Raw genomic sequence first — 27,097 nt, forward strand, 5'->3', positions numbered from 1 at the left:
GTCACTCTGCTGTTTCCATGGCAATCATCAACACCATCAGAAGGAGGCTCAGCAGTTAGTCAAAGCTTGGGAGGAAACTGGTGCAATGACAAAAATGTTGAGGATCAGTCCCTGGTGCATTTATGGTCGGGTTTTAGGGGGATTAAATTAGGGTCAGCGATGCTTCTTCTTTGTTTAAAGATGATACTGGATACTGGATATTTCTTCCTGTAAACTGAAGTGTGGCTGAATGGTGCAATAGATGCAGGATGGACATGGCTCCTTCATCAATTATTTTCCAGATGGTGGGCAGTAGCCTTTTGGAGAACTTTTTGATGAGAGAGGGAGAAAGGGAGGGAGAGAGAGAGATATGGATGGGTAGGTAGGTAGGTAGGTAGGTAGGTAGGTAGGTAGGTAGGTAGGATAGATAGATAGATAGATAGATAGATAGATAGATAGATAGATAGATAGATAGATAGATAGATAGTCAGACAGACAGATAGATAGATAGATTAGAGAGAGAGATGGATGATAGGTGGATGGGTAGATGGATCGATGGATGGATCGATAGATGGATGATACATGGATAGATAGATGATAATGGGTGGGTAGGTGGATGGATGGATGGATGGATGGATGGATGGATGTATATATATATATATATATAGAGAGAGAGAGAGAGAGAGAGAGAAAGAGAGAGAGAGACAGAGAGAGAGAGAGAGAGAGAGAGAGAGAGAGAGATGATAAATAGATAATATAGATGATAGATAGAGATGAGATAGATAGATGATAAATAGATAAGGTAGATAGATAGATGATAGAGATGAGAGATAGATAATATATAGAAATAATAAATAGATAAGATAGATAGATGATAGAGATGAGATAGATAGATAGATAGATGATAGATTAGAGAGAGAGAGATGGCTGAAAGTGGATGGGTAGGTGGATCGATGGATGGATCGATAGATGGATTGATGGATGGATAGATAGACGATAGATGGGTGGGTAGGTAGATGGATGGATGTAGAGAGATATAGAGAGACAGAAATAGATAGATGATATATAGATAAAGAGAGATAGAGAGATAGATAAATAGAGAGATAGAGAGATAGAGAGATAGAGAGATAGATAGATGATAGATGATAGAGATGAGATAGATAGATAGATGATAGATAGATAGATAGATAGATAGATAGATAGATAGATAGATAGATAGATAGATAGATAGATTATAGATTAGCGAGAGAGATGGCTGATAGATGGATGGGTAGGTGGATCGATGGATGAATCGATGGATGGATGAATAGATGATAGATGGGTGGGTAGGTGAATGGATGGATGGATGGATGGAGAGAGATAGAGATAGAAATAGATGATAGATAGATGATAGATAGATAGATAGATAGATAGATAGATAGATAGATAGATAGATAGACAGACAGATAATACATAAATGATAGAGAAATAAATGGAGAGATAGAGAAATTAGATAGACAGATAATAGACAAGAGATAGATGATAGAGAGATAGATGGAGTGATATAGAGATAGATAATAGAGATTATATATATATATATATACATATCCCTGCAAAATTGAAATTTAATTATATTTATTATTATATATACAACCTGAAATCACAGCTTTTCTTTTCTTTTTTCGTTAGCTGATGTTGGCTCTCATTCACAGCACGTTCTTCCCCAGAACCTAGGATGTTGTTATGTATCAACACAGTATATATGAAGATCGAAGTAGCGTGGCTTTTTCTAATTTAACAGATGGAAATTTTGTCAGTGTTCAGATTTTCTGATGTTTAGACTGGATTTGGCATTTTTATCCACCTACAAGGTCCTTCCCAAGGACTTGAGATAGGCAGAGGTGGATGTTTCGTGATGTCAGAGGTCTCGTTGCAGGATGTAAGTTGTTCCGAGTAAAGCTGCCTTTTTGCAATTGACCGAAGGGGATTTTGTCAATGCCGATGGAGTTCAAGTTGTGTTCCAGATATTTTGGGATTACATCCAAGATACCTATTATTATTGGTACCACCTTTGCTTTCCTTTGCCGCAGTTATTCTACTTCTATTTTCAGTTTTTTGTGTGTGTGACTTTCTCCAATTCTTTTTCTTCTATTCTGATGTCTCCAGATACTACTGATACCGTATTATTAAATCTATGGAAACAGAGGAAGCTCCCAGTATGGATGACTATTTTATTGATTCCTAGATGACTTTGTGCTCCTATATTGTTGGAGGATTTCAATGATTAATTAAAAATATTTTCCAGCTTCCTTGAATAATGCTTTTGTAGCAGTGTTTTTTCATAGACGAAAGGTTTTGCTGATTGTGCAAGCTATTGTATGATTTCAGTACTAAATGTAGACTAGATAGTATTAGTTTCAATTGTCTACCCTTAGAAGCGACTTCTTTACAACAGTTGTACATTTTATAATTGTATACACAATTGTGTATAATTGTATATGCAATTGTGTATAATTGTATACACAATTATAAATTTACCTCTTTCTCTAAACTTATAACATGTCACTTTTCTTTCTATAATATATCCCTTCTAATCATCAAAACTATAATTCATAAATTCATCTTTTCTGCTTTCCACAAAAAGTCCTTAAGGAGTTTCCAAATAGCATTAGACATAGATATTGTCATTTCTCTAATCAATTAAATTAATTTGGCCTTCCCAACAAGTTCCATCATTTGCATCAATCATTCTTCCATCTTAAGTATTGCAAAATCTTTACATCTTTCAGTATAATCCCTTTAGGTTTCCTGTTGCACTTGTTGGGAGTCCCAACAAGTGCAACAGAGAATCTCTACAGACTTTTAGCTATACAATTTGGGATGAACAACCCTGAATGGTGTGGGAGTAAGAATGGATTTCCAGAGGAAAAACTGCAGAGTACAGGAACCAGGGACAGGTGCAACAACTCAGGTAACCCTGAGGACACAGATAAACCTCCAAGTACTCTAAAAGACCCTCTAAAGAGGAATCGTCAACCTTAAACACTCAAAGAGCCACAAAGGCAGGGGTGAAATGCTCCCGGTTCGGACCGGATCGCCCGATCCGGTAGCGATGGTGGTGGGTGGTTCGGAGAACCGGTAGCAAAAATCCCTGCGCCTCCCCCCATGCCCAGCTGAGCTGCACAATCATCAGAGGCTTTTTTTTTTTACTTTTAAAAGCATTTTTTCTACAACCTCTTCCGATGAAAAAATGCTTTTAAAAGTAAAAAAAAAAAAGCCTCTGATGATCGCGCGGCTCAGCTGGGATCCTCAGAGGCTTTTCAAAGCATTTTTTTCTGCAACCTCTTGGCCAAAGAGGTGGTAAAAAAAATGCTTTGAAAAGTCTCTGACGATCCCAGCTGAGTTGCCTGATCGGCAGAGAGGTATTTTTTAAAAAGCCTCTCTGACGATCCCAGCTGAGTTGCCTGATCGGCAGAGGCTTTTCAAAGCATTAGAAAAAATGCTTTGAAAAGTTAAAAAAAAAAAATGGCCACGCCCACCCAGTCGCATTACCCCCACCACCACCAAGCCACGCCCACAGAACCAGTAATAACAAATTTTACATTTCACCCCTGCACAAAGGTCCTAACCGGAAGCCCCCGTTCAATTCTGGAGCCGACTGGAAGTCCGGTTCCCCCACCATAGAGTTGCCTCCTAGCTCGGTATCCTTTTTCCTCTACCTGTCCTAACCGAAAGCCCTATCAATTGTGGAGCAATCAGCAACAGGGAGCCGCAGCAGAGGGATGAAAGAGCCACATGCGGCTCCAGAGCCGCAGGTTGCTGACCCCTGCTCTAAAGGATGCAAATGATCAAAACTCTCTAAAAGGATGCAATGACCAGCTGTCTGCAAGGAATATAAATCCTTCCGTTCCCCACTCAGAGTTGAAGAAGCTTCTTGAATGAGAAGCGAAACGTCTTCAAATAAAAAACAAGAAAGTCCAGTTGCCTCCTGAAAAAAGCACCTCTAGGACAACCATGACCTGGATGACTGAGAATCTCTAGAGACTTTTACTCACTTGTTGGGAGTTTTTGTGTAATCTCATCTGACACTTCCATTTGAAATTCCAATTCCCCGTTAAAACAATTTTTAGAATTTTTCTCACCTTCTGGGCAGAATTCAGTCAAAACTCTGCTGTTTAAACGTAAAAATAATGCCTTCCAATTTATCTCGTCAAAACGGAATTTTTTTGTTTTAAACTGTCAAAAAAGAATCACTGCTCTTTTCTCATATACAAGATTCTAATAGGAATTTATTTAAGAACAATTAAATGTGTATTATCAATCTTCAAACACAGGCACCCCGAGTTTGCATGGAGCTAAAGGCCTAATTGGTAAATCTGAGAGAGAAAACAATTTTACCTTTCCCCAAAGGGGCTTTTTTGCCCACACAAAAATGTGAATCACAAAATAATTCAGGCAAAGCAAAAAAGATTTATTAGGGTGAGGTCAAATCTTTTTACATGGTGCAGAAACAAATGATACATACATTCGGTGTATGTGATGTGTCAGAAAACAACAAATCAAACAGTAAGACATAAATTAGATGTGAAAATGAAATAATAGTGATCCTAAAATAACATTGCACAAGTGGCAAATTCACCAATTATATCATCCCGTTCCCTGTAGAATTTGCATCTTTCTTAATACAGGTAGTCCTCGATTTACAACTGTTTGTTTAGTGACCATTCAAAGTTACAATAGCACTGAAAAAAAATGTGACTTGTGATCATTTTTCACACTTATGACTGTTGGCAGCATTTCCATGGTCACATGATCAAAATTCCTCATGCTTGGCAACCGACCTGTATTTATGACAGTTGAACTATTCTGGGCTCGTGTGATCATCATTTGTATTTCTATTTCTAATTGTATATTATTTGTATTTATTTTTGTATCATTTGTATTTTCTATTTGTATTTGCATTGTTGGTATTTGTATTTATTTTTGCATTATTTGTATTTGTATTATTTGTATTTGTATTATTTATATTTGTATTATTTATATTATTTGTATTTGTATTATTTTTGTATTATTTGTATTTGCATTATTTGTATTTGTATTTATTTTTGCATTATTTGTATTTGTATTGTTTGTATTTGTCTTTATTTTTGCATTATTTGTATTTATTTGTATCTTGTATTCTTTATATTATTTGTATTTGTATATATTTTTGTATTATTTGTATTTTGTATTATTTGTATTTATTTTTGTATTACTTGTATTTGTCAGAAAGTCTTTTTAAGTGATAAAATCAACGGGAGAAACCAGATTCGCTTTACGACCGCATGGCTCCCTTAACAACTGCGGCGACGCCCTTAGCAACCGAACAGCCGTTAAGTCATTGCTGAGTCGCCCGTCTAGCTTCGCCTCCATTCCCGCGCCTTAGGCCCCGCCTACCGCCTTTCGCCGCGAGAGCGCGCTCTGCAGGCGGACGTCGCCGCTCGCGCGCGGTTTGGTCTTCGGAGGCCGCCGTAGCGCGGGGGGCGGGGCTCTGCGCAAAAGGCCGGGGAAGATGGCGGCTTTCGTTCGCGTCCTTCCTCGAGCGGCGCTTTCCTCCCCCGGGAAGCGTAAGTCGGGGTCGGAGGGCGACTGAGGGGCGCCCGGCCGCCGTTCCTGGGGCTCAGCCCGGGAAAGAGAGCGGCGGGGCTTCGTCGCAGGCCCGGCGACGCTGGCTGGGAAGGTCACCGGGAGGACGCCCGAGGCTGCCCTTTCCCGGAGTGCCCTCGCTTTAGCCGCTCAGGCGAGAAAGCGGCTCTCCGGGGCTTCCCCGGGGGGAAGGCGCTTCGAAACCGCCAATTCTCCTTCACTGCCATGCCAAAAAAAAAAAAAAAAAAAAAATTGGGGGGCGGGAAGGAAGAGGGGTTGGTCGTAAGTCGAGGACTAACTCCACTCAGCCACAAGCCAATTAGTCCTCGACTTACGACCGAAACAAACTTGAATTAGATTGAAATCTCCAGCAGAGAAACAGTGATGAAAAATTTCAGGGCTCTTTTTTAATGGGGTGATAAAAATTAATCAGTTAAGGTGGCAGTCCTATCTAAATGTATGGAATTTATTTTTAAGCAAACCTGTGTAACGTTTAATGGAGTAGCTACAGTAATCTTTCTTTCTTTCTTTCTTTCTTTCTTTCTTTCTTTCTTTCTTTCTTTCTTTCTTTCTTTCTTTCTTTCTTTCTTTCTCTCTCTCTCTCTCTCTCTCTCTCTCTCTCTCTCTCTCCCTCCCTCCCTCCCTCCCTCCTTCCCTCCCTTTTCTTTTTTCTCTCTCTCTCTCCCCTCCCTCCCCCAAATTTCGGTTCTTAAGCAAAACATTGGCTAAGTGAGTTGTGCCTCCGTTTTGCCACCTTCACACACACCCATGGTTGCTAAGGGAATCGCTGCAGTTGATATGTTAAGTCGCCCAGTTGTTCGGTGAATCCGGCTTTCCCCTTTTTTGACCTTGCTTGTCTCCAAAGGAGAAATCACGTAACTCCCGGGACGGTCATAAATAGGAGACCGTGGCCAGACAGCTGAAATTTTGATCCTGGGGGATGCTGTGGCGGCCGTAAGTGTGAAAAACGGCCGCAAGTCACATTTTTCAGTTCCTGTTTTTAACTTTGAACGGTCGCTAAACGAGCTGCTGCTAAGTCGAGGACTGCCTGTGACCCCCAGAGTAGGTGCCAGGATGCAAAGCAATTTCCTGGCTGAGCAGAGGGTTGGATTAGATCAGGGGTCTGTTGCAACACACCCACAAAAACACACGCACACATAGATACACACACATGGTCCATGGACCATCTCCAATTCTGTTCTAACCCATGAAATAAAAGTCAAACTTTGGAAAACTCCAGGTAACATAACAATTGAAATGTGGATTCCGTTGCTGCATGGGGAGGGGAGTTGCACAAAAGAATTAAAATAATGGAACATCAGAGGCAAGAATGGCAATTCCACTCAATTTGGATTGATTTTTATAGTTTATCTCAGTAGGCTACAATATGGTAATTTTTTACGTATGGTAACTTTTTAATATATGTCTTTGGATTTTCTAAATCCTTTTTTTTCTGTGCATCATGGATTTTGTTAGCTTAGTTACTTTATAACGTTTGATTAACAAACGTCTAGATTAAGAAAAAATAATTATTTGTGGCTAACATGTAAGGTGAGATGCTTTCTTCCTAATTCTTAAAAGCAACATGTTTTCTCAACACAAACCCACCATTAGGTGGTGTTAAACTCTTCCATTCATAGCATGGAAGGTTTATGTCAATTTAAATGTTTCGTATGGCTTATATTGGCACTTTAAGATTAAGGACAGGCAAAGGTTATGAGATCAGAGGGTTGGGCTTTCTCTGTAAGCTAAGTGACTTCTGCCTCAAGAGCAGGGACTCCATCTCTGCTTGAACCCATGAAATAAAAGTAGGTTAGAAAACTGGAGCATTTTTTCCCCCAGCGTAGGGGAAATATAAATGTTTTGGTTTATTTATTTATTTGTATCCCAGTTACAAATAACTCAAGGGGCAAACATACCTGATAATAGTTAAGAGCCGCGGTGGCGCAGTGATTAGAGTGCAGTACTGCAGGCTACTTCTGATGATCACCGGCTGCCAGCAGTTTGGCAGTTCGAATCTCACCAGGCTCAAGGTTGACTCAGCCTTCCATCCTTCTGAGGTTGGTAAAATGAGGACCCAGATTGTTGGGGTCAATAGGCTGACTCTAAACCGCTTAGAGAGGGCTGTAAAAGCACTATGAAGCGGTATATAAATCTAAGTGCTATTGCTATTGCTATAATCCTTCCTCCTCTTCCCCCCCAGAGTGTATGACTGGCTCAAAGTCACCCAGCTGGATTTCATGGCTGAGGTGGGACTAGAACTCACTGTCTCCCACTTTCTAGCCTGGTGCCTTCATTATAGACCAAACTGTCTCTAGACCAGGGGACTCCAATCCCCAGGTTCGTGAATTGACACCGGTCCATGACATGCCAGAAACAGGTCCGTGCAAACAAGTGAAGCCCCATCCGCTGGATGCAGGCAGCATCCAAACCTACGTCCACGGAACCGGACTCTGATGCCCAAAAGTTTGGAGGCCGCTGAACTAGATGACCTCCAAGGTCCCTTCCAACTCTGTTATTCTGTTATTTGCCAGCAAAAGTAGCAGAAAAGCTATTTCAGGATCTGAAAATCAGGAAGGACCAAAGAAAGAAGGTGACCGAGGGACGCATCACCAAAAAGAGGGCTCAACTAATTTTCTCAGTTGATATCAGGGAAGCTAAAGCTCGCAAGGAGATGAGGTTGCCTAGAATAGATTTGTCGTTATAGTCAGTATAAAGGGGAACATATTCAGGGAGTCCTCGATTTACAACGGTTCATTTACCGACCTAAGTTAGTGGCTTATGACCGTTTTTCACATGCACCACTGTTGCATCATCCCCGTGGTCACAGCATCAGAATTCAGTTGCTTGGCAACTGACTCATACTTGTGACGGTTGCAGTGTCCCGGGGTCATGTGATCGCCTTTTGCGACCCTCCGACAAGCAAAGTCAATGGTTTTATAATCTGTGGACTTCAACTCCCAGAATTCCTGAGACAGCCAAACTGTCTCAGGAATTCTGGGAGTTGAAGTCCACAGGTTGTAAAAGAGCCACAATTGCCCACCCCTGAGCTAACTGAACAACTGCAGTGATTCACTAAACACATGTGGCAAGAAAGGTTGCAAAATGGGACAGAGCTCACTTAGCAACTGTCTCGCTTAGCAGTGGAAATTTGGGGTCCAATGGTGGCTGTAAGTCAGGGACTTAACCTCAGCAATGAGTTAGGTGAAATCTTGGAGATGAGTGCACATTTATATGTATTATGTTCAATGTCCTTGTGTTTTAGGCTATGGCATTTCTCCAGGGGTGTTGTCGCTGCTTCAACAAGATCGCTCAATTCATTATACGGTGATGCCGCATGGACGCAGTGGACGTTCCTCGGTCAGTGGTATTGTTGCCACAGTCTTTGGGGCCACAGGATTCATGGGCCGATATCTTGTTAATCAGCTAGGTAATATACGAGAAGGATAGACTTCATTTATTAAATGAATGTTGTTTATAGCTCATCCGACTTAACATATCCAATAATCAATACACCAATTGTGAAGGTAAATGCTACAAATTTATCTTAAAATTTCTTTAAAATGAGCAATCAGAATGATTTTTCATAAAATGATCATATATAGGCATAAGTAACAAAAATATGAAGTTAATATAATTTAGTATTCAGGGCGTTTAAAAGTGAATGAAGCTATTTTCAAATGTGGCTGTCATGAATTAGCGAAGGATTTTAGAAAAAGTGTTAATTTAAATTTCTTTAAATTCGCTTGCTTTTTTCATGGATCTTAACAAAAACGATATCTTTTGATACCTGCATGCCATTGTTACAATAAAATAGATTAGCAATAATACTGCAGATTCTGAATAAATTTTGAATGGAAAAATAATTTCCCCAAATATAGCTCAATGATTTTGTATGGGTATGTGATTTTTTTTTGTTACATCATTTTTAATGTTTACTGCTTTGTGTTTTGTGTTCTTTTTCCTTTTTTTTTTTTTTTAGTTTGTATTTTGTATTATAACTTTGTTCTGAATAAAATAAAAAATATAAGTGCAAAAAAAAATCCTCTAATTATTTTCTCAGGCTGGTTATGCTGGGCAGGAATGCCCAAAGCAAGTTACAACCGGCCAGTGGTTTTCAAGATGCCTCATGTTAAGAACATTTGATTAAAGACAGGAAATATCCCTTTCTTTTTCCCACGTTTGGTGAATGAGAGTTGTCCCAAAGGTGCATTTTCAAGAGGCAACTGGACTTTCTTGTTTTTCTTTGAAGACATTTTGCTTCTTATCCAAGAAGCTTCTTCAGCTCTGACTGGATGGTGGGGGAATGGAAGGATTTATATTCCTTGCAGACAGCTGGTCATTTGCATCCTTTTAGAGAGTCCTTGAGGCCACCTGGAGGTTTGTCTGTGTCCTCAGGATCACCTGAGTAGTGCAAATGGGTGTGGGAACTGCTGGAAGGATTGTGTGGTGGAGCTGGATTTTCTGCCCAGGGTCCCTTCACTGTTGAATCCAGGTGAAGGCTATTGAGGATGAGTCTGTGTTGTCTGCATCTCAAACTGAAGTGCAAATGGTTCCTGTAGTCTGCCATTTTTCTGGAAATCTGTTCATACTCCTGCACCATTTGAAGGATGTTTATCCCAAAGTACATAGCTAAAAGTCTATGGAGATTCTCGGTCATCCAGGTCGTGGCTGTCCCAAAGGTGCTTTTTCCACTGAATCTCCATTGACAATGAACGAGAGTTGCCCTCTTCAAAAATAAAATCCATATTGCACGAGTTATGTAAAAAGAACCACACTCATTCTGCCCATTAAAATGTGGGTTTTTTTTCAGAAATGCTCCTTTTATTTTTTCTTATTTCCAATAAAACAGAAGTTGCAAGGCTTTGGCATTGTTTTCTAGAGAGAGTAAAATGTAACATTAAAATGTGTGTGTATGTATATAAATTTATACACACACACACACACTTCTCTTTTTGTAGGCCTTTATGTGTATTTTTCTCTCAACCAGGTTTTTTCCTACGTAAATCAAGATCTTTATACAGCCATAGTTCAGTGAAATCTCATTCACTAGTTTCTAGGCTTTATCAGACCTCAAGCCAGCATTTTGCTGTCCTTAAGTCTCACAATAGACAGCAAAATGCTGGTTTGGGGCCAGCCAGAGGTGGTATTTGCCGGTTCTCTGCACTACTCAAAATTTCCGCTACCGGTTCTCCGAACTGCACAAAATTTCCACTACCGGTTCTCCAGAACCTATCAGAACCTGCTGGATTTCACCCCTGCTTTCTTCCTAATTTTTTATGCATGGTAACTTTTTAATATATGTCTTTGGATTTTCTAAATCCTTTTTTTTCTGTGCATCATGGATTTTGTTAGCTTAGTTACTTTATAACGTTTGATTAACAAACATCTAGATTAAAAAAAAAATATTTGTGGCTAACATAAAGTGAGATGCTTTCTTCCTAATTCTTAAAAGCAACATGTTTTCTCAACACAAACCCACCATTAGGTGGTGTTAATCTCTTTCATTCATAGCATGGAAGGTTTATGTCAATTTAAATGTTTCGTATGGCTTCTATTGGCACTTTAAGATTAAGGACAGGCAAAGGCTACAAGATCAGAGGGTTGGGCTCTCTCTGTAAGCTAAGTGACTTCTGCCTCAAGAGCAGGGACTCCATCTCTGCTTGAACCCATGAAATAAAAGTAGGTTAGAAAACTGGAGCATTTTTTTCCCCCAGCATAGGGGAAATATAAATATTTTGGTTTATTTATTTATTTGTATCCCAGTTACAAATAACTCAAGGCAGCAAACATACCTGATAATAGTTAAGAGCTGCGGTGCAGTGATTAGAGTGCAGTACTCCAGGCTATTTCTGCTGATCACCAGCTGCCAGCAGTTTGACAGATCAAATCTCACCAGGCTCAAGATTGACTCAGCCTTCCATCCTTCTGAGGTTGGTAAAATGAGGACCCAGATCGTTGGGGTCAATAGGCTGACTCTAAACCGCTTAGAGAGGGCTGTAAGCGGTATATAAGTCTAATAAGTGCTATTGCTATTGCTATAATCCTTCCTCCTCCTCCCTCAGAGTGTATGACTGGCTCAAAGTCACCCAGCTGGCTTTCATGGCTGAGGTGGGACTAGAACTCACCATCTCCCACTTTCTAGCCCACTGCCTTCATTATAGACCAAACTGTCTCTCGATCAGGGGTCTCCAACCCCAGGTTCGTGAACCGACATCAGGCCTCAGCATGCCAGAAACCGGGTCGTGTGAATAAGCAAAGCCTCATCTGCGGGATGCAGGCAGCACATGAAACCACGCCCCCTCTGGTCCACAGAAAAACCTCTGTCCACGGAACCGGTCCCTGGTACCCAAAAATTTGGGGGCCGCCACTCTAGACCGTGGGGCACAAGGCTTCTAGAAACCCAGAAGGTCTTAATGCCTGGATGATCGCCACTTCTGCAAACGGACGTGTAAAAACTGTTTATGGCTTAATGCTAATGTTTAACATCCTGTAATTACAACATTCCAGATAAACTTATTTCTTATTCTAGGCCGTATCGGTTCTCAAGTCGTCATCCCGTATCGCTGTGATGAGTATGATCTCCTGTACCTTCGGCCGATGGGTGACTTGGGACAGCTGATTTTTCTGGTATGGTGTGAGTTCACCTCAAATCCTTACAAAAAAAAAAACCCAAGTGGAAATATTTTAACTCGCACTTCGCCTTTCCTGATTCTTTTACCTCACAACTTGGTTTGTGCTGGGAAGAGCATAATACAGGTAGTCCTCGACCTACGATCGCAATTGAGCTGAAAATTTCCGTTGCTAAGCGAGACATTCGTTAAGTGAGCTTTGCCCCCATTTTACGACCTTTCTTACCACAGTTGCTAAGTGAATCGCTGCAGTTGTTAAGTTAGCAACAAGGTTGTTAAGAAAGTCTGGCAGTTGCTAAGCATCCAAATTTTGTTCACATGACCACGTGGATGCTGCAACGTTCATAAGTGTGAAAAACGGTCATAAGTCACTTCAATAATGTAACTTTGAATGGTCAGTAAATAAAACTATTTCAAGTTGAGGACTACCTGTATGATCTCGTTAGACAAACGTGTTAAGAGCTGTGGTGGCGCAGTGGTTAGAGTGCAGTATTGCAGGTTAATTCTGCCAACTGCCAACAGTTTGATTCTCACCGGCTCAAGGTTGACTCAGCTTTCCATCCTTCCGAAGTCGGTAAAACGAGGACCCAGATTGTTGAGGGGCAATATGCCGATTCTGTAAACGGCTTAGGGCTGGAAAGCACTATGAAGCGGTATATAAGTCTAGGTGCTATTGGTGTTACATGGGCCACGAACTACTGGGCATACTTTGTGCAAGTTTTGTGGACATCATTTAACTTAGTTTGTGTTTTTTGTGGTTACCAGGAATGGGACTCGCGCGACAGAGATTCTACCCGAAGAGCTCTCGAAAACAGCCATGTGGTAATCAACCTCGTTGGAAGAGATTGGGAAACAAGGTAAATTTTTCCCCTGCTGAAATAAATTGAGAGGATTGACTGTCATAGTACCAGAGAGGTACCAGAGTGGTATCCTCTCTCAGTTCAACCCCACAGGGTTGTTGTGGGGGAAAACAGGCAGGAGCTTACGCCCACTGCCACGAGTTGGACAAAATAAAGGAGAGAAATAAATCTAATGCAGGTAGTCCTCGACCTACGACCACAATTGAGCCTCAAATTTCTGTTGCTAAGGGAGAAAGCTGTTAAATAGATTTTGCTCCATTTTAGAACCTAAATTAGTAGCACAGTTGTTAAGCGAATCTGGCTTCCCCATTGACTTTGCTTGTCAGAAGGTCACAGAAAAGTGATCACGCAACCCTGGGATACCACAACCGTCATAAATATGCCCCAGTTGCCAAGCGTCTGACTTGTGATCACATGACCGTGGGAATGCTGCAACAGTCGTAAGAGTGAAAAACGGCCGTAAGTAGAGGTGGGATTCACTTACCTTCCCTACCGGTTCACAAATGTGAGAGCACGCCCCTCCTCTGCGTATGCGCCAGGCCTTCTGTGCATGCTGTTCGCTCGCGCATTATGTCGGGCGGGTGGGCGGAGCCTCCTGCAGTCGCCACTACCAGTTTGGACAGAACCGGCTGAATCCCACCTCTGGCCATAAGTCACTTTTTTTCAGCATTGCTGTATCTTCGGTCACTAAATGAACTGTGGTAAGTGGAGGACTACCCATAATACGCATAAATAAATGTTCTCTAAGCTCTGTGTGCAACAGTATCCTGATTATGATGTGAAAAAAAATAATTTTTCCCACGAATATGAGTGATACTAATTCTTGCTTTCGGTCCTGTTTTAGAAACTTCAAGTATGAAGACGTGTTCGTTTCCATTCCGAGAGATATTGCTCGCCTCTCAAAAGAGGCTGGAGTAGAAAAATTGATTCACTTTTCTCACTTAAACTCAGACAGTAAAAGTCCTTCAAAATACCTTAGGACTAAAGTAAGTTGTTTAGCGATGTTGCTATTTTTTTTATTTTTAAGTCCTCTTGCTTGGTAATTATATTTCAAGGGTTGTGGGGAAAACCATAACCCTGTCCTCCATGAATTTATCCAATCCTCTTTGAAAGCTACTGCTCTTCATTAAGTCTTTATGGATTATAGTAATGGCCAAAATTGTGGAAACCTTTTGGGAAAAGTGTATTTTTGAGGTTTGATGGCTAATAACACCACTTTTTTTTTTTTTTTTTTTTTGAGTTTCAAGATAATCCTATTCCACTGCTGGAATGGCCTGGGAATAGCCCAGACTTTAACACAATTGAAAATCTATAGAGCCGACTAAAGAAACTTGTTATTCAGAAGCGACCCAGCAATAAAACCCAGTTAATAGAAGCAATCACTCAATCTTAGTTTCTCATTATAACAGTTGCAGAACTAAAAGACTTGGTTCACTCCATGGGAAGACGTTGTAAGGCCGTCATTCATGCTAAAGGTTACCCAACTAAGTATGAACCGACATGATGAGAATTTTTGTATATCTCGTTTTTTCTATGGTGATAATTTTTGTATATCTATATTTTTTCTACGTTTTTTACTTTTCTTCTTTATACTGTAACTGCTATTCTAATAGCAAACCCTTCATAAATGTTATTGCATTACATTCTTGATTAAATGATCTTTCCATTGATATATAATTTCATAGCTCTACTTCCAAAAAAAGTGGAGTTATTAGCTAGTTTTAGAAAATACACTTTTCCCAAAAGGTTTCGACAATTTTGACCACTACTGTAATTAATAGAATTCTCCACTTACAATTTTCCAAACTTGGTTTGGTCAGGTGTGTTTGCACATCCTTTCAGACAAGTCCATGTCTGGGGGGAAAAAATCCATCTTCTATCATTTTCATTTTAATCATTTTTATTTTTGATGGCTGCCAGACTTTGGCTAAACCAAGTGCCAGTTTTCCCTTAAAGACTGTCCTCATTGCTGACCTACGTTTAGCTTCATATTGTGGCCAGGATATTGAAATGATCAAATGTAATTGGGACGAGCTCTTGGTAAGATTTGGCTGTTGAAATTGCATCTCACTTGCATCTGTATGAGAAGTGTGACAATCTTTCAATGGCTTTGATCATAGGCAGAAGGAGAAAAAGTTGTCAGGGAGGAATTTCCAGATGCCATCATTATGAAGCCTTCTGATATATACGGGAGAGAAGATAGGTTTTTAAACTCTTACGCAGGTAAGTATATTTATCTCTCTATATAAAAATGGCTGTATATGTGTGTATGTTCCAGCATAACTCTGGAACGCCTTGAGCAATTTCAACCAAACTTGGTACACAGATGACTTACTCTCTGGAAAAAAAATACTGTGGGGGGTAAGACACCCCTAACACCCCTTGGTGTGTGTGTGTGTGTTTTTGTGTGTGTTCCAGCATAACTCTGAAATGCCTGGGTCGCTGAAATGAAAAGGAAAGGAATGAATTATATCTATAGTGTCAAATCACAGTAGTTTTGACAGTGATAGTGTGCATTTTGGATTCAAGTTCTGTTAAGATAACAACAGCCTGTTGTGCCTTAAAATGGCTTCTACTGTACAGCACAATGGAGTTGCCATGGTAACGGCTTCATAGTACTCCACAAGGGGGCTCCCTCTGGTAATACACAGCCTCCCTGTCTAATACAGGGTTGGGATAAATAAATACCCGGGCAACCCCAGGTTATCAGCTAGTTGTAATATATGAACAGATTTACTGAAAAGACAAGTATTCGACAAAATCTTCATACTGTCGTGAAGGCAGTACTGAAGTTGCCTTCCATTCTGTGGTTACATTATTGATATGAAAATTTTAAATTTAAATAAGGCTCTCATTTAAATCTGAAGAGGGATAAACCTTTCAAATCTTGGTCTTAAACTCTTTCTTGTGGTTTCTTGTGATTCTAGGAAATATTGTTAGTTTGCTTTAAGTTGGGGACCATTTCCTCTTTGATCATTTAAAAAATATTGTAAATTTATGGTAACTAGATGTATAATACTACAATTAGGCCTTTTTATCCACAATTTTTTTGGAGGGGTTTCCCATCTATATAATAGCTAGGAATCCCTGTTGTGAGTAGTGCAAATTTTATGAATGTTGGACTACATGAATAAATAATTAAGCCCTTTGGGGTCCTGTTAGAATTTTTCCAGATTTTACCGTGTTTTCCCGAAAATAAGACCCTGTCTTATATTTTTTTGAATCCTGAAATAAGCGCTTGGCCTTATTTTCAGGGAGGTCTTATTATTTTGGGGCTCATGGAGCAAGACGGGGCTCCTCTTGTAATCTTACCTGATTTCCAGCTCTGTCTCCCTAACCCTAACCAGAGGAAATGGCGGGAACCGGCTGCGCATACGTTTAAATATTTTTGGGGAGGGCTTAATTTCAGGGGAGGGTTTATTTTGGGGGGGAGGGCTTATTTTCAGGGGAGCGCTTATTTTCGGGGAAACACGGTACATGTAAAACATATCCAATTGCAATCATTTTGCATTACCTTGGCTATAACCCACCGTTTATTTTCTGACAGTAGTATTGAAAAATTGCAGAATTATAGCATAGTGATTCTGCAACATAGCGTAGTATTAAATAGTATTAAATTCTTCTTCAAAAGGCCTCTTTTGTTTAAAAAAACCAAAACCAAAAATGATAACGTAACTAAGCAGATATAGAGATGTACCGGACCCGGTACATAGTTTAAGATGTGGCATCATTATTTCTTTAAGATTTCCACGATTGGAATTTGCAGACTCTAGAGAATAAAGGAAGTTTACATTATTTTACACATTTTTTTTTTAAACCACCATCTCCCTCAGAGGAGGGCGGCGTACAATAAAACGTTAAAATATAAAAACAACATGTAACATTTGGAAGGAGGCAAGGATGATGGAACCCTGTTAAAAATTAGTTAAGAAGATGAAGGGAGGGCTCACAGGGCACCAACCAGCCCCATGGCTTTGTGCTCATTTTGGGCTCCCCTTTTGTGGCCCGTACGCGGCCTGTGCAGCTAGTAGCTGATTCCGACAGCGAGGAGGCTGGTGTGGTGCTGCGCCAGCAGCCTGTGCAGCTGGCACTCGAGTCTGACAATGAGGAGGCTGGAGAAGATGTGGTGCCAGAGGCGGGGATTCAGCCAGGGCCTTCAGAACCTCCCTTAAGTGAAGAGGACGAAGAGGAGGAGCCTCTTCTCGATGCACGGGCGCGCAGAGCTGCCAAAAGACAGGAGTGGCTCCTCAGGAGGAGGTCTCCTCGAGAGTAAGGCTTGGGGCTAATTGGCCACTCCCTTAGCCTATTTAAGGAGGAACGCCGACTGAAGCAATTTGCAGGGAACAACTTTGTTCACATACCTTCGTGTCTTGTCTTGCTTATCTTATCAGCTTCCTGCAAATTGCTTCTGGGCATTCTGCCAACCACAGTAAGCTTTCAGTTATTATTCTTTGAATTCTTGGTGGCTATTAATGCAGTTAATTAACAGCCATTGTTGTAAAAGACTGGTTTATTTATTAAACCAAGGTTTGAACGGACTTTGTGTGTGCTGCGTTCTTTGGGGTCCGTAGCTGGGGCAGAACATCTCCATACAGGGCCACAAAGCTGTGTGTTAACTGTTTTTTGAAGGCCAGGAATGGCGATCTGCCCCACTTCTGGGGGAGAATCTTCCACAGGGCGAGGGCAACAGGAGCTCTCTTCTTGGACCCTGCCACTTGAAATTCTTTAACTGACAGCGTCTGAAACCTATCTCCCATGCCTGACTGGATGGGACAGGCCAGTGTAATAGGATGAAGACAGTTCCATAAGTAGGTATTAAATTCCACTTTGCTGTCCATTCTTAAATCAAGTCATTCTTAAATCATTCTTAAATAGGAGCCCTGATAGCTCAGCAGACTAATGCATTGTAATTTAACTCCAGCTGTCTGCAATTAGTAAGTTCGAATCTCGCCAGGCTCAAGGTTGACTCAGCCTTCCATCCTTTCTAAGGTAGGCTAAATGAGGACCCAGTTTGTGGGGGCAATAAGGGACCTTGCAGGTCATCTAGTCCAACCCCTTGCCCAAGCAGGAGACCCTACATCGGCCTCTACCTAGGATCGAACTCACAACCTCCTGATTGTGAGGGCAAGAGCTCCACCTCTAGGCCACAGCAGCTGGGTTTGGATTTTGAAGGATTTGCTTTGTTGCCAAATCTTAAACCACAGACTTACCTGTCTTCATATAGAGATGCGACGTTTTGGCGGAGTGCCTATGATTGGCTTTGGCAAGAAAACTGTGAAGCAGCCTGTTTATGTAAGTACCGATTAAATATATTTCACGTCTTGGTAGTCCTTGAATTACAGCCATTTGTTTAGTGACCAAAGTTACAATGGCACTGAAACAAACGGGCCTGATGACAATTTTTTCACACATACAACCGTTGGCAGCATCCCCACAGTCACATAATCAAAATTTGGACGCCTGACAGCTGGCATGTATTTATGACGGTCGCAGTGTCCTGAAGTCACGTGATTCCCTTTTTGTGACCTTCCCAGCTGAGCTTCCGACAAGCAAAGTCAGGAGGGGAAACCACAATCGCTTAATGCAGGGGTCAGCAACATGCGGCTCTGGAGCCGCATGTGGCTCTTTCATCCCTCTGCTGCGGCTCCCTGTCACTCAAAATACAGAGCCTGGATAGCTCTGCAGACTAAAGCACTGTAATTTAACACCAGCTGTCTGCAATTAAAGTAAATTCGAATCTCTCCAAGGTTCAAGGTTGACTCAGCCTTCCATCCTTTCTAAGGTAGGTAAATTGAGGACCCAGTTTGTGGGGGCAATAAGCTGACTTTGTATAAATATACAAAAGTATGAAGGCTATTGCTTAACGCATTGTAAGCCGCCCTGAGTCTCCGGAGAAGGGCGGCATATAAATCAAATTAAATATATATATGTGTGTGTCAGAACCGTCAATGTGTGACACCCGCCGACATTTCAGAAGAAAACAGAACGTTTAATTCAATTACATATGCTAGTTTTGTGGCCGCTCAACAAATAGTCAGGCACAGGAAGGGTTTTGTGGCTCCCGGTGTTTTCTTTTCTGTGGGAAACGGGTCCAAATGGCTCTTTGAGTGCTTAAGGTTGTAGACTCCTGTCTTAACGGAAGTGTGAGTCACTTAACAGCTGCAGTCATTCACTTAACAACTGTGGTGAAAAAAGTCACCAACGGGGTGCAACTCACTTAACAGCAGAAATGCTGGGCTCAGTTGTGGCTGTAAGTCGAGGACTACCTGCATAGTTTGCTTAACTTCAATAATTTGTAATTAACCACATCAATATTTTTTTTTTCCTGTTGAATATTATCGGTTAGGTGGTTGATGTAGCCCGGGCAATCATTAATGCTATCAAGGACCCTGATTCTAAAGGAAAAACATATGCATTGGTTGGGTATGTATCCTATTTTTACTTCTCTCATCTAAATAACTATAATATATTTTCTGTCTTTAAAGTATTTGTTCTATTTTTTTTTATTATTATTATTTTGATTTATATGCCGCCCTTCTCCGGAGACTCAGTGCAGCTTACAATGCGTTAAGCAATAGCCTTCATACTTTTGTATATTTTATACAAAGTCAGCTTATTGCCCCCACAAACTGGGTCCTCATTTTACCCACCTTAGAAAGGATGGAAGGCTGAGTCAACCTTGAGCCTGGTGAGATTCGAACTTACAGTAATTGCAGACAGCTGGTGTTAATCACAATGCTATTAGTCTGCTGAGCCACCAGGTTCTTCTTTTTTAAAAAAAAACCCATCAAAACATCACACAGAGAATTTGTGCCCTATGTCCACTATTACCAGGGGTGGGGCTGCTGGGAATTTGCAGGGGTTCAGGAGATCCTCTAGCTAAGATTTTGTGCAGTTCGGAGAACCCCCCAAATCCCACTCCTGACTGGCCCCGCCCATCCCTCTCAGGAGACCCCACGCGGCCCCATTTTGGATGCAGGTAAGTGCAGAGCGCGCACAGAGGCTCGGGGAGGGCAAAAAACAGGCCTACTGGAAGTTTGGGAAGGCTCTCTGGAGCCTGGGGAGGCTGTTTTCGCCCTCCTGGAGGCTCGAGGAAAGCCTCTGGAACCTGGGGAGGGCAAATTTCCCCTTTTCATTCAGGAAAGGACCTTCAGTGTGGGCGTTGTCTAAAGCAGTCATGGTTCATCTGAGGTAAATACATTCCAGTTGGGATGCTATACCCATGATACGCATGCGAGAGCATGGTTGACCACTTGGGGTGGCGTGGCCAATCAGCAAAGCTGACTGCTGAGTTTGCTCCCGCCTCCTCTCCAGACTTCTTTAGAATGACCCAAAGGTGCTTTTTCAAGAAGCCACTGGACTTCCTTTGTTTTTCCTTGAAGACCTTTCGCTTCTTACCCAAGAAGCTTCTTCGGTTCTGACCAAATGGTGGAGGATGGAAGGAGGTACATTTCTCACAGTCCTCTGGTCTGTTAGCACTCTTTCTGAGAGTCATTGAGGCCACTTGGAGGTTGATCGGTTTGCCCTCAAGGTCATCTGTGCCCTTCGGTTTGAAAGAGGGCTCACAGAGGCAACCTGCATTAAGACTGAATTTCTTAATGAAATTAGTATTAGTTCAAAGGTAATGAAGAAAAGAGGGACGCGGTGGCTCAGTGGCTAAGACGCTGAGCTTGTCGATCGAAAGGTCGGCAGTTCAGCGGTTCGAATCCCTAGTGTCGCATAACAGGGTGAGCTCCTGTTACTTGTCCCAGCTTCTGCCAAACTAGCAGTTCGAAAGCACGTAAAAAATCCAAGTAGAAAAATAGGGACCCCCTTTGGTGGGAAGGTAACAGCGTTCCGTGCGCCTTTGGTGTTGAGTCACGCCGGCCACATGACCACGGAGACATCTTCGGACAGCACTGGCTCTTCGGCTTTGAAATGGAGATGAGCACCGCCCCCTAGAGTCAGGAACGGCTAGCACCTTTTATATATATATATATATATATATACCCAAACTGGGTCCTCATTTTACCTACCTTAGAAAGGATGGAAGGCTGAGTCAACCTTGAGCCTGGTGAGATTCAAACTTGCAGTAATTGCAGGCAGCTGGAAGCTAAATACTACCTTTTAACAGTAGCATTAGTCTGCTGCGCCACTCAGACTCCTCCACCTTTAATGAAGAATACCTTGGAACTGATACTAATTGTGATTTGGAAAGTCTGATTGCATCAGATAATAGTCCATTTTGGGAAAGATGCTTTCACACTCCTGATTTTTTACTACCACGCTAGCCCAAGTCTCCTACAATATTATAATCAGTTTCTGACCTGCCACAATTTCAAGATTTTTTTTTCCAACCTACGATTGTAGATCAAGAAATTTCTACCTTGTATATCTGCCTCCTGTTTTGTTTTGGTTTTTTTTGGTAACTTTGCTTTTCTCTCTTTATTTGTCCAACCTATTTTTATTTATTTAAGAATGGTTAGAACAGGGGTCGGCAACCTTAAACACTCAAAAGAGCCACAAAGGTCCTAACCGGAAGCTCCCCACTCAATTCTGAAACTGACCGGAAGTCCGGTTCCCCCACCATAGGAATCTCCTCCTAGCTTGGTGTCCTTTTTCCTCTACCGACTGGAAGTCTGGTTCCCCCACCATAGAGTCTCCTCCTAGCATGACAACCTTTTTCCTATGCTGACCGTAAATCTGGTTCCCCCCACCATAGAGTCTCCTCCTAGCGTGGCATCCTTTTTCCTCTACCTGTCCTAACTGAAAGCCCTATCAATTGTGGAGCCACAGCAGAGGAATGAAAGAGCCACATGCGGCTCCAGAGCAGCGGGTTGCCGACTCCTGGGTTAGAACATTCTTTTGGTCCAGAGACATTAATTACCTCGTCCACTTTTCTCCCATTGAAAAAATTTTGAAAAAAATTCCCATCGCATTTAAATCAAATCCACCCTGGTTGGAAATAGACACAGTGAGCATCTCATCCTGATCTGCTGGCAAGGTAGCGATAGTCGGGCAAGACAAAATGGGCTCCTCCTTTTTCATTGGTTTACCTTTTACACAGTTTGACATTTTGATTTGACAAAGATTCAGAGGTCCGATAAATTGGCTGTTGGCTTGAAAGATCGCATAGCTTTCATACTGGGAAAAAAGCTTTAAAATGCAGACCCAGTTCTTCCACATTCCACTCTCGTTGCACTTAATCATTGCCGCGACCTTAAAAAGTTATTTTAAATAAAATAGAAATAAAAGGGTTAATTTTGACTTGCTGGATTCAAACCTTACAAGGTCAGCTTCGGCTGCTGCCTTGGCTCTCCCCCCGTTCTTTATCTCGACTGGAGGGACCCCGAGCCTTCCAAAAAGTTGGTTTGCTTCTTCATGAACTGAAGAAGCTTCTTGGACGAGGAGTGAAATGTATTCAAGGCAAAAAAAAAAAAAGCCCAAGAAAATCCAGTTGCCTTTTGTAAATAAAAAAAAAAAAGCACCTTTCGGATAGCAGGTTGTTATTTTCTTTTGTTAATGTGCGTGTGGAGCATATGCACCAAAGACAAATTCTTTGGGGGTCCAATCATACTTGGCCAATAAAAAATTCTATCTATTCTATCTTCTACCCATTAATAGTCTCAAAGGTGCTTTTTCAAAAGGCAACTGGACAGTTTTCCAGAGGAGGAGGAGGAGGAGGAAGAAGACGAAGGAGGAAGAAGAGGAGAAGGAAGAAAAGAAGAGAAGGGGAAGGAGGAGAAAGAGGAGGGAGGAGAAGGAGGAGGAGAAGGAGGAGGAGATGCTACTTGAAAAAAGCACCTTTGACCTGGATAAGATGACAACCTCCACAGACACAAGATTGGTACTTTTGTAGCTGGGAGGCAAAGAAAAGTAGCTGTCTTTATATTCATCAATCATAACATCCCAGTTTAGATGCAAAACACAGGCAGTCCTCGACTTACAACCACAATTGAGCCCCAAAATTTATGTTGCTCAGTGAAAACTCAGCTGAAACCGAAAACAAAAGTTAAGCGAACTTTGCTCCATTTTACAACCGTTCGTGCCACCGTTGCTAAATGAATCCCTGTAGCTGTTAAGTTAGTCACACGGTTGTTAAGTGAACCTGGCTCTCCCCCCCCCCCATTGACTTTGCTTATCAGGAAGTCGCCAATGGTGATAGTGTGACGTGGCAACCGTCATAAATATAAGTCAGGTGCCAAGCCTCTGAATTTGGATCACGTGACTTGATAACTGGAACAGCCGTAAATGAAAAAACGGTCCCAAGTCATATTTTCAGTGCCGTTGTAACTTTGAACAGTCACTAAATGAACCGTTGTAACTCGAGGATTACTTGTACCGTTCAAATGTTCTTAACTCATTTTTATACAGCCTATTTCTCATCTCATGTCTATTATAAATTCTTTTTTTTTTCTCTTGCAGCCCTCACAGATACCTCTTGTATGACATGGTCAAGTACCTGTACTCGGTCATGCACAGACCCTTCCTCTTGTACCCCCTGCCTAGTCCCATCTACCAGTAAGTCCGATGGTTACTTGGTCGGTGGTGGGTTTCTTCATAGGCTGAACCAGTAGTGAAATCTAAAATTTGTTACTACCGGTTCTGTGGGCGTGGCTTGGTGGTGGTGGGTAAAATGACTGAGTGGGCGTGGCCAACTTTTTTTTTTTTAGTTTTAAAACCATTTTTTCTACAACCTGAAGAGATTGTAAAAAAATTGCTTTTAAAGCCTCTGACCATCCCAGCTGACTTGCCTGATCGGCAGAGGCTTTCTTTCTTTCTTTTTTTTTTTTTTAGCATCTGATGATCCCAGCTGAGCCACGCGATCATCAGAGGCTTTTTTTTTTTTTTTTTTTACTTTTAAAAGCATTTTTTTCTGCCAAAGAGGTTGTAGAAAAACTGCTTTTAAAAATAATAAAAAAAAGCCTCTGATGATTGCGCGGCTCAGCTGAGCAATGGGGGGGGGGCAGGAATTTTTGCTACTGGTTCTCCAAACCACCTGCCTCCGTCGCTACCGGATCAGGTGATCCGGTCCGAACCGGGAGCATTTCACCCCTGGGCTGAACCTTAAGGATGTTGAATCACGTGTGTGTGTGTGTGTAAAAGAGAGAGAGAAGAAAAAGAGAAAGAAAGGAAAGAAAGAAAGAAGGAAAGAAGGAAAGAAAGAATTCTAGTTCGACGTCACTTGTGTCGGGGCGCAGGTGATGGCCCGAGCTCTCTGCCAGCGAAAACGGGCTCCCAAGCTCTGTTTTTCAGCTGCAACGGCCTCCTGCAACCCTCTGCCAGCGAAAACGCAGCTCAGGAGGCCACACATGACCCTCCCGAGCGCCATTTTCTTTGGCAGAGGCACCGCAGGCCAGTCCATTCTGGGCTCAATTGTGGTCATAAGTTGAGGACTACCTGTATTTAGGTTGCAAGGTTGCAATGTTTAGCTACAAAGAGCTGTGTTCTCTTCAGTCAGCAGAGAAATTTGATATATTGAAACCCTGACCAAATATTTTCCAATTTAAATAGTCCAAGCATTCAAATAAAGAACTTGAATTTATTTTGATGTTGCTCTTCCTCTTAATTGCAGTTTGATTGCGAGATTTTTTGAGATGAATCCATTTGAGCCGTCGATAACAAGAGACAAAGTTGATCGGGTGAGTGCCATCATTCATACTTTTTCAGTTTCATTTTTCTTCTTGTTGATAAACAGATAACACAATAATGAGTACAGCAAAGTATGTCGTATCAAAACACAGAGCACGATAACGTGGGCGGGTGTTTGTGGGTTTTTTTTTTAAGGGCCAGAAAAGAGATATTGATCTTAACAACATTTACACAAGGTTATTATGGTATGTCCTTCATCAGGATGTGGCAGTTCCCTGGGTCTGCATTGCAATAAATAACCCTCATTTTGAAATAGTGTAGGAAATATTTCTAAGAAAAGGAACAAGGAACAAAAGCAATTGAAAATCTCAAGATAAAGGAACTTGCCCTATCATTCTTGTCTTGGGAAATTCATAGAAATCCTAAGTTTTAAAAAGGCCATGGATCTTATCTGCACCTGTATAACTGTCTGGTTTGGTTCTGCAACCCAACAAGACAGACACAGACTTCAGAGGATAATTAGAACTGCAGAAAAAACAATGGCTACCAACCTGCCTTCCATTGAGGACCTGTCAGTGGCTGCCACAAAGAAGAGGGAGTGATCCTATGCTCCAAAGGATCTGAGGGTAGAATAAGAAGGAATGGATGGAAACTAATCAAGGAGAGAATCAACCTAGTACTAAGGAAGAAATTTCCTGACAGTTAGAACAAATAATCAGTGGAACAACTTGCCTCCAGAAGTTGTGAATGCTCCAACGCTGGAAGTTTTTAAGAAGAGGTTGGATAACCATTTGTCTGAAGTGTTATAGGGTTTCCTGCCTGAGCAGGGGGTTGGACTAGAAGACCTCCAAGGTCCCCTTGTATAAGGGGGCGAGAGATAAGTACCTTAGAATTCTATTCTAAGGTACTTATCTCTCGCCCCCTTATACAAAAAGCAATTGAATAATAGATGAGTCAGAAACCAGTACATTTTTCTTCCCATCATACTCTTTTAAATGTAAAAAAAAAAACCACATTGCTTCACGCGCTAAAGAACAAAAATGACCAATTTTCTAATGAATATGGAATCTTTTCAATAGCAGATTTGGGGGGGCGGGAAAACTTTTTTAAATACCGTAAGCATGAGACATCTTAAGCAAATGGCCTTTTCCCCTCCCTTAATCTACCTTGGTTGCTACGATCGCCTTACCTAATCACTGCAGAGTTTAAACGCATAACTTAAACGCATCCCGGATTTACGCACCTTCCGCCGTGCCCTCAAGACCTATTTATTTCAACACGCTGGCCTGGCCTTAATTGTAACTTTTAAAATTGTTTTTAAAACATTAGGGGTGTTTTAAATTGTTTTGGACCAAATTATTTAATGGGTTTTTATATTGTCTTTTAAATTTTGTAGTTTGTGTGTTTTATTTTTCTGGCTGTTCGCCGCCCTGAGTCCTTCGGGAGTAGGGCGGTATATAAATCTAATAAAATGAAATAACTGTAGATTGTTTTTTCTTACCTGTTTCAAGTTTCACATCTCTGATAAGAAGTTTCCTGATCTCCCTGGCTTGGAAGACTTGGGCGTCAACCCAACTCCGCTAGAGATGAAGGCTATAGAAGTTCTACGGCGTCATCGCCAATCCTTCTGGGTGGATGCTGAACTTGAAGATGCAAAACCGGCCACCCCAGTTACTCATATGTAACATCAGAGTGTCTCAAGACTTCCGGGCTGAAATTACGTTGGCTTCATTGGTTTGAAGACTTCTGTACAAAGCACGTTAAAATCTTAGATAAATCACATCCACGTTATTTTCCTATCATCCTTGCTTTGTTTTACGATCACGAGAGGCCATCGCGATGGTTAACTTTCATGTATGGTAGTTGTTGAATATTTGCCAGCGGGTTCTTGGCCTAACCAAATGTAGTCCAGGGAAGAAGTTACGTTACAACTGAAGTAGCTCAGCAGCTGAGTAGCTCCGACACCAGGTCTCCCCTCTCAAGTAGAAAACAGGGATAATACAAAGATCTGGGGGGTGGGGGGTGTAGTAACTCTAAAGGACCTTAGAAAATATTACTAAATAAGGTGAAACACCAGCAAGATGGTTAAAACCTTAAATTGTGATGCTGTTAAAAGGGCTGCTGGTGTGGAAAACAGCACCAGGGACAAACCTGGAAAAGCTCAACTCGTATTATGAAATCGAAAACCCGGTGGCCAGCTTCTGACTATTATTATTCTCTTTTATTCATTAAACATGAAACTCAGTCAACTGAACATTCAAAAATGGATCACAAATACCACTGACCGGTGCTAATGGTTGATACGAGTTGCTGCCAGCGTCCTAGGTATCAACCAAGTACCTTCTTAAGATGTACGATGTTCCAAGTAGCGCAGTTTTTTGCAGTTCCGCTGGTGTTATTGCAGGAAGCTTTAATTTGCTGATGTATCTTATAAAATTCTTGGACATGGTA

At 41.5% G+C, this 27,097-nt stretch overlaps 1 protein-coding gene and 1 long non-coding RNA gene across 2 annotated transcripts; both read left to right on the top strand.

Moving 5' to 3' along the window:
- Positions 1–95: 95 nt before the first annotated feature.
- Positions 96–2,276, top strand: LOC148112953 (uncharacterized). The gene is made up of 2 exons (XR_015728790.1): positions 96–284; positions 1,648–2,276. It is a non-coding gene; the product is annotated as an uncharacterized LOC148112953 (long non-coding RNA).
- A 3,122-nt stretch (positions 2,277–5,398) lies between these two features.
- NDUFA9 (NADH:ubiquinone oxidoreductase subunit A9) lies at positions 5,399–27,097 on the top strand. Its single transcript, XM_060692652.2, has 11 exons — positions 5,399–5,564; positions 8,849–9,013; positions 12,116–12,213; positions 12,981–13,072; positions 13,920–14,061; positions 15,196–15,298; positions 18,300–18,367; positions 19,422–19,498; positions 23,480–23,575; positions 24,630–24,696; positions 26,158–27,097. The coding sequence occupies exons 1-11, from the start codon at positions 5,510–5,512 to the stop codon at positions 26,329–26,331; spliced, it is 1,137 nt and encodes a 378-aa protein (XP_060548635.1). The 5' UTR covers positions 5,399–5,509; the 3' UTR covers positions 26,332–27,097.

Source organism: Pantherophis guttatus, chromosome 7 (genome assembly GCF_059756535.1).
Source record: "Pantherophis guttatus breed Tessera chromosome 7, ASM5975653v1, whole genome shotgun sequence".
Taxonomy (NCBI): Eukaryota; Metazoa; Chordata; class Lepidosauria; order Squamata; family Colubridae; genus Pantherophis; species Pantherophis guttatus.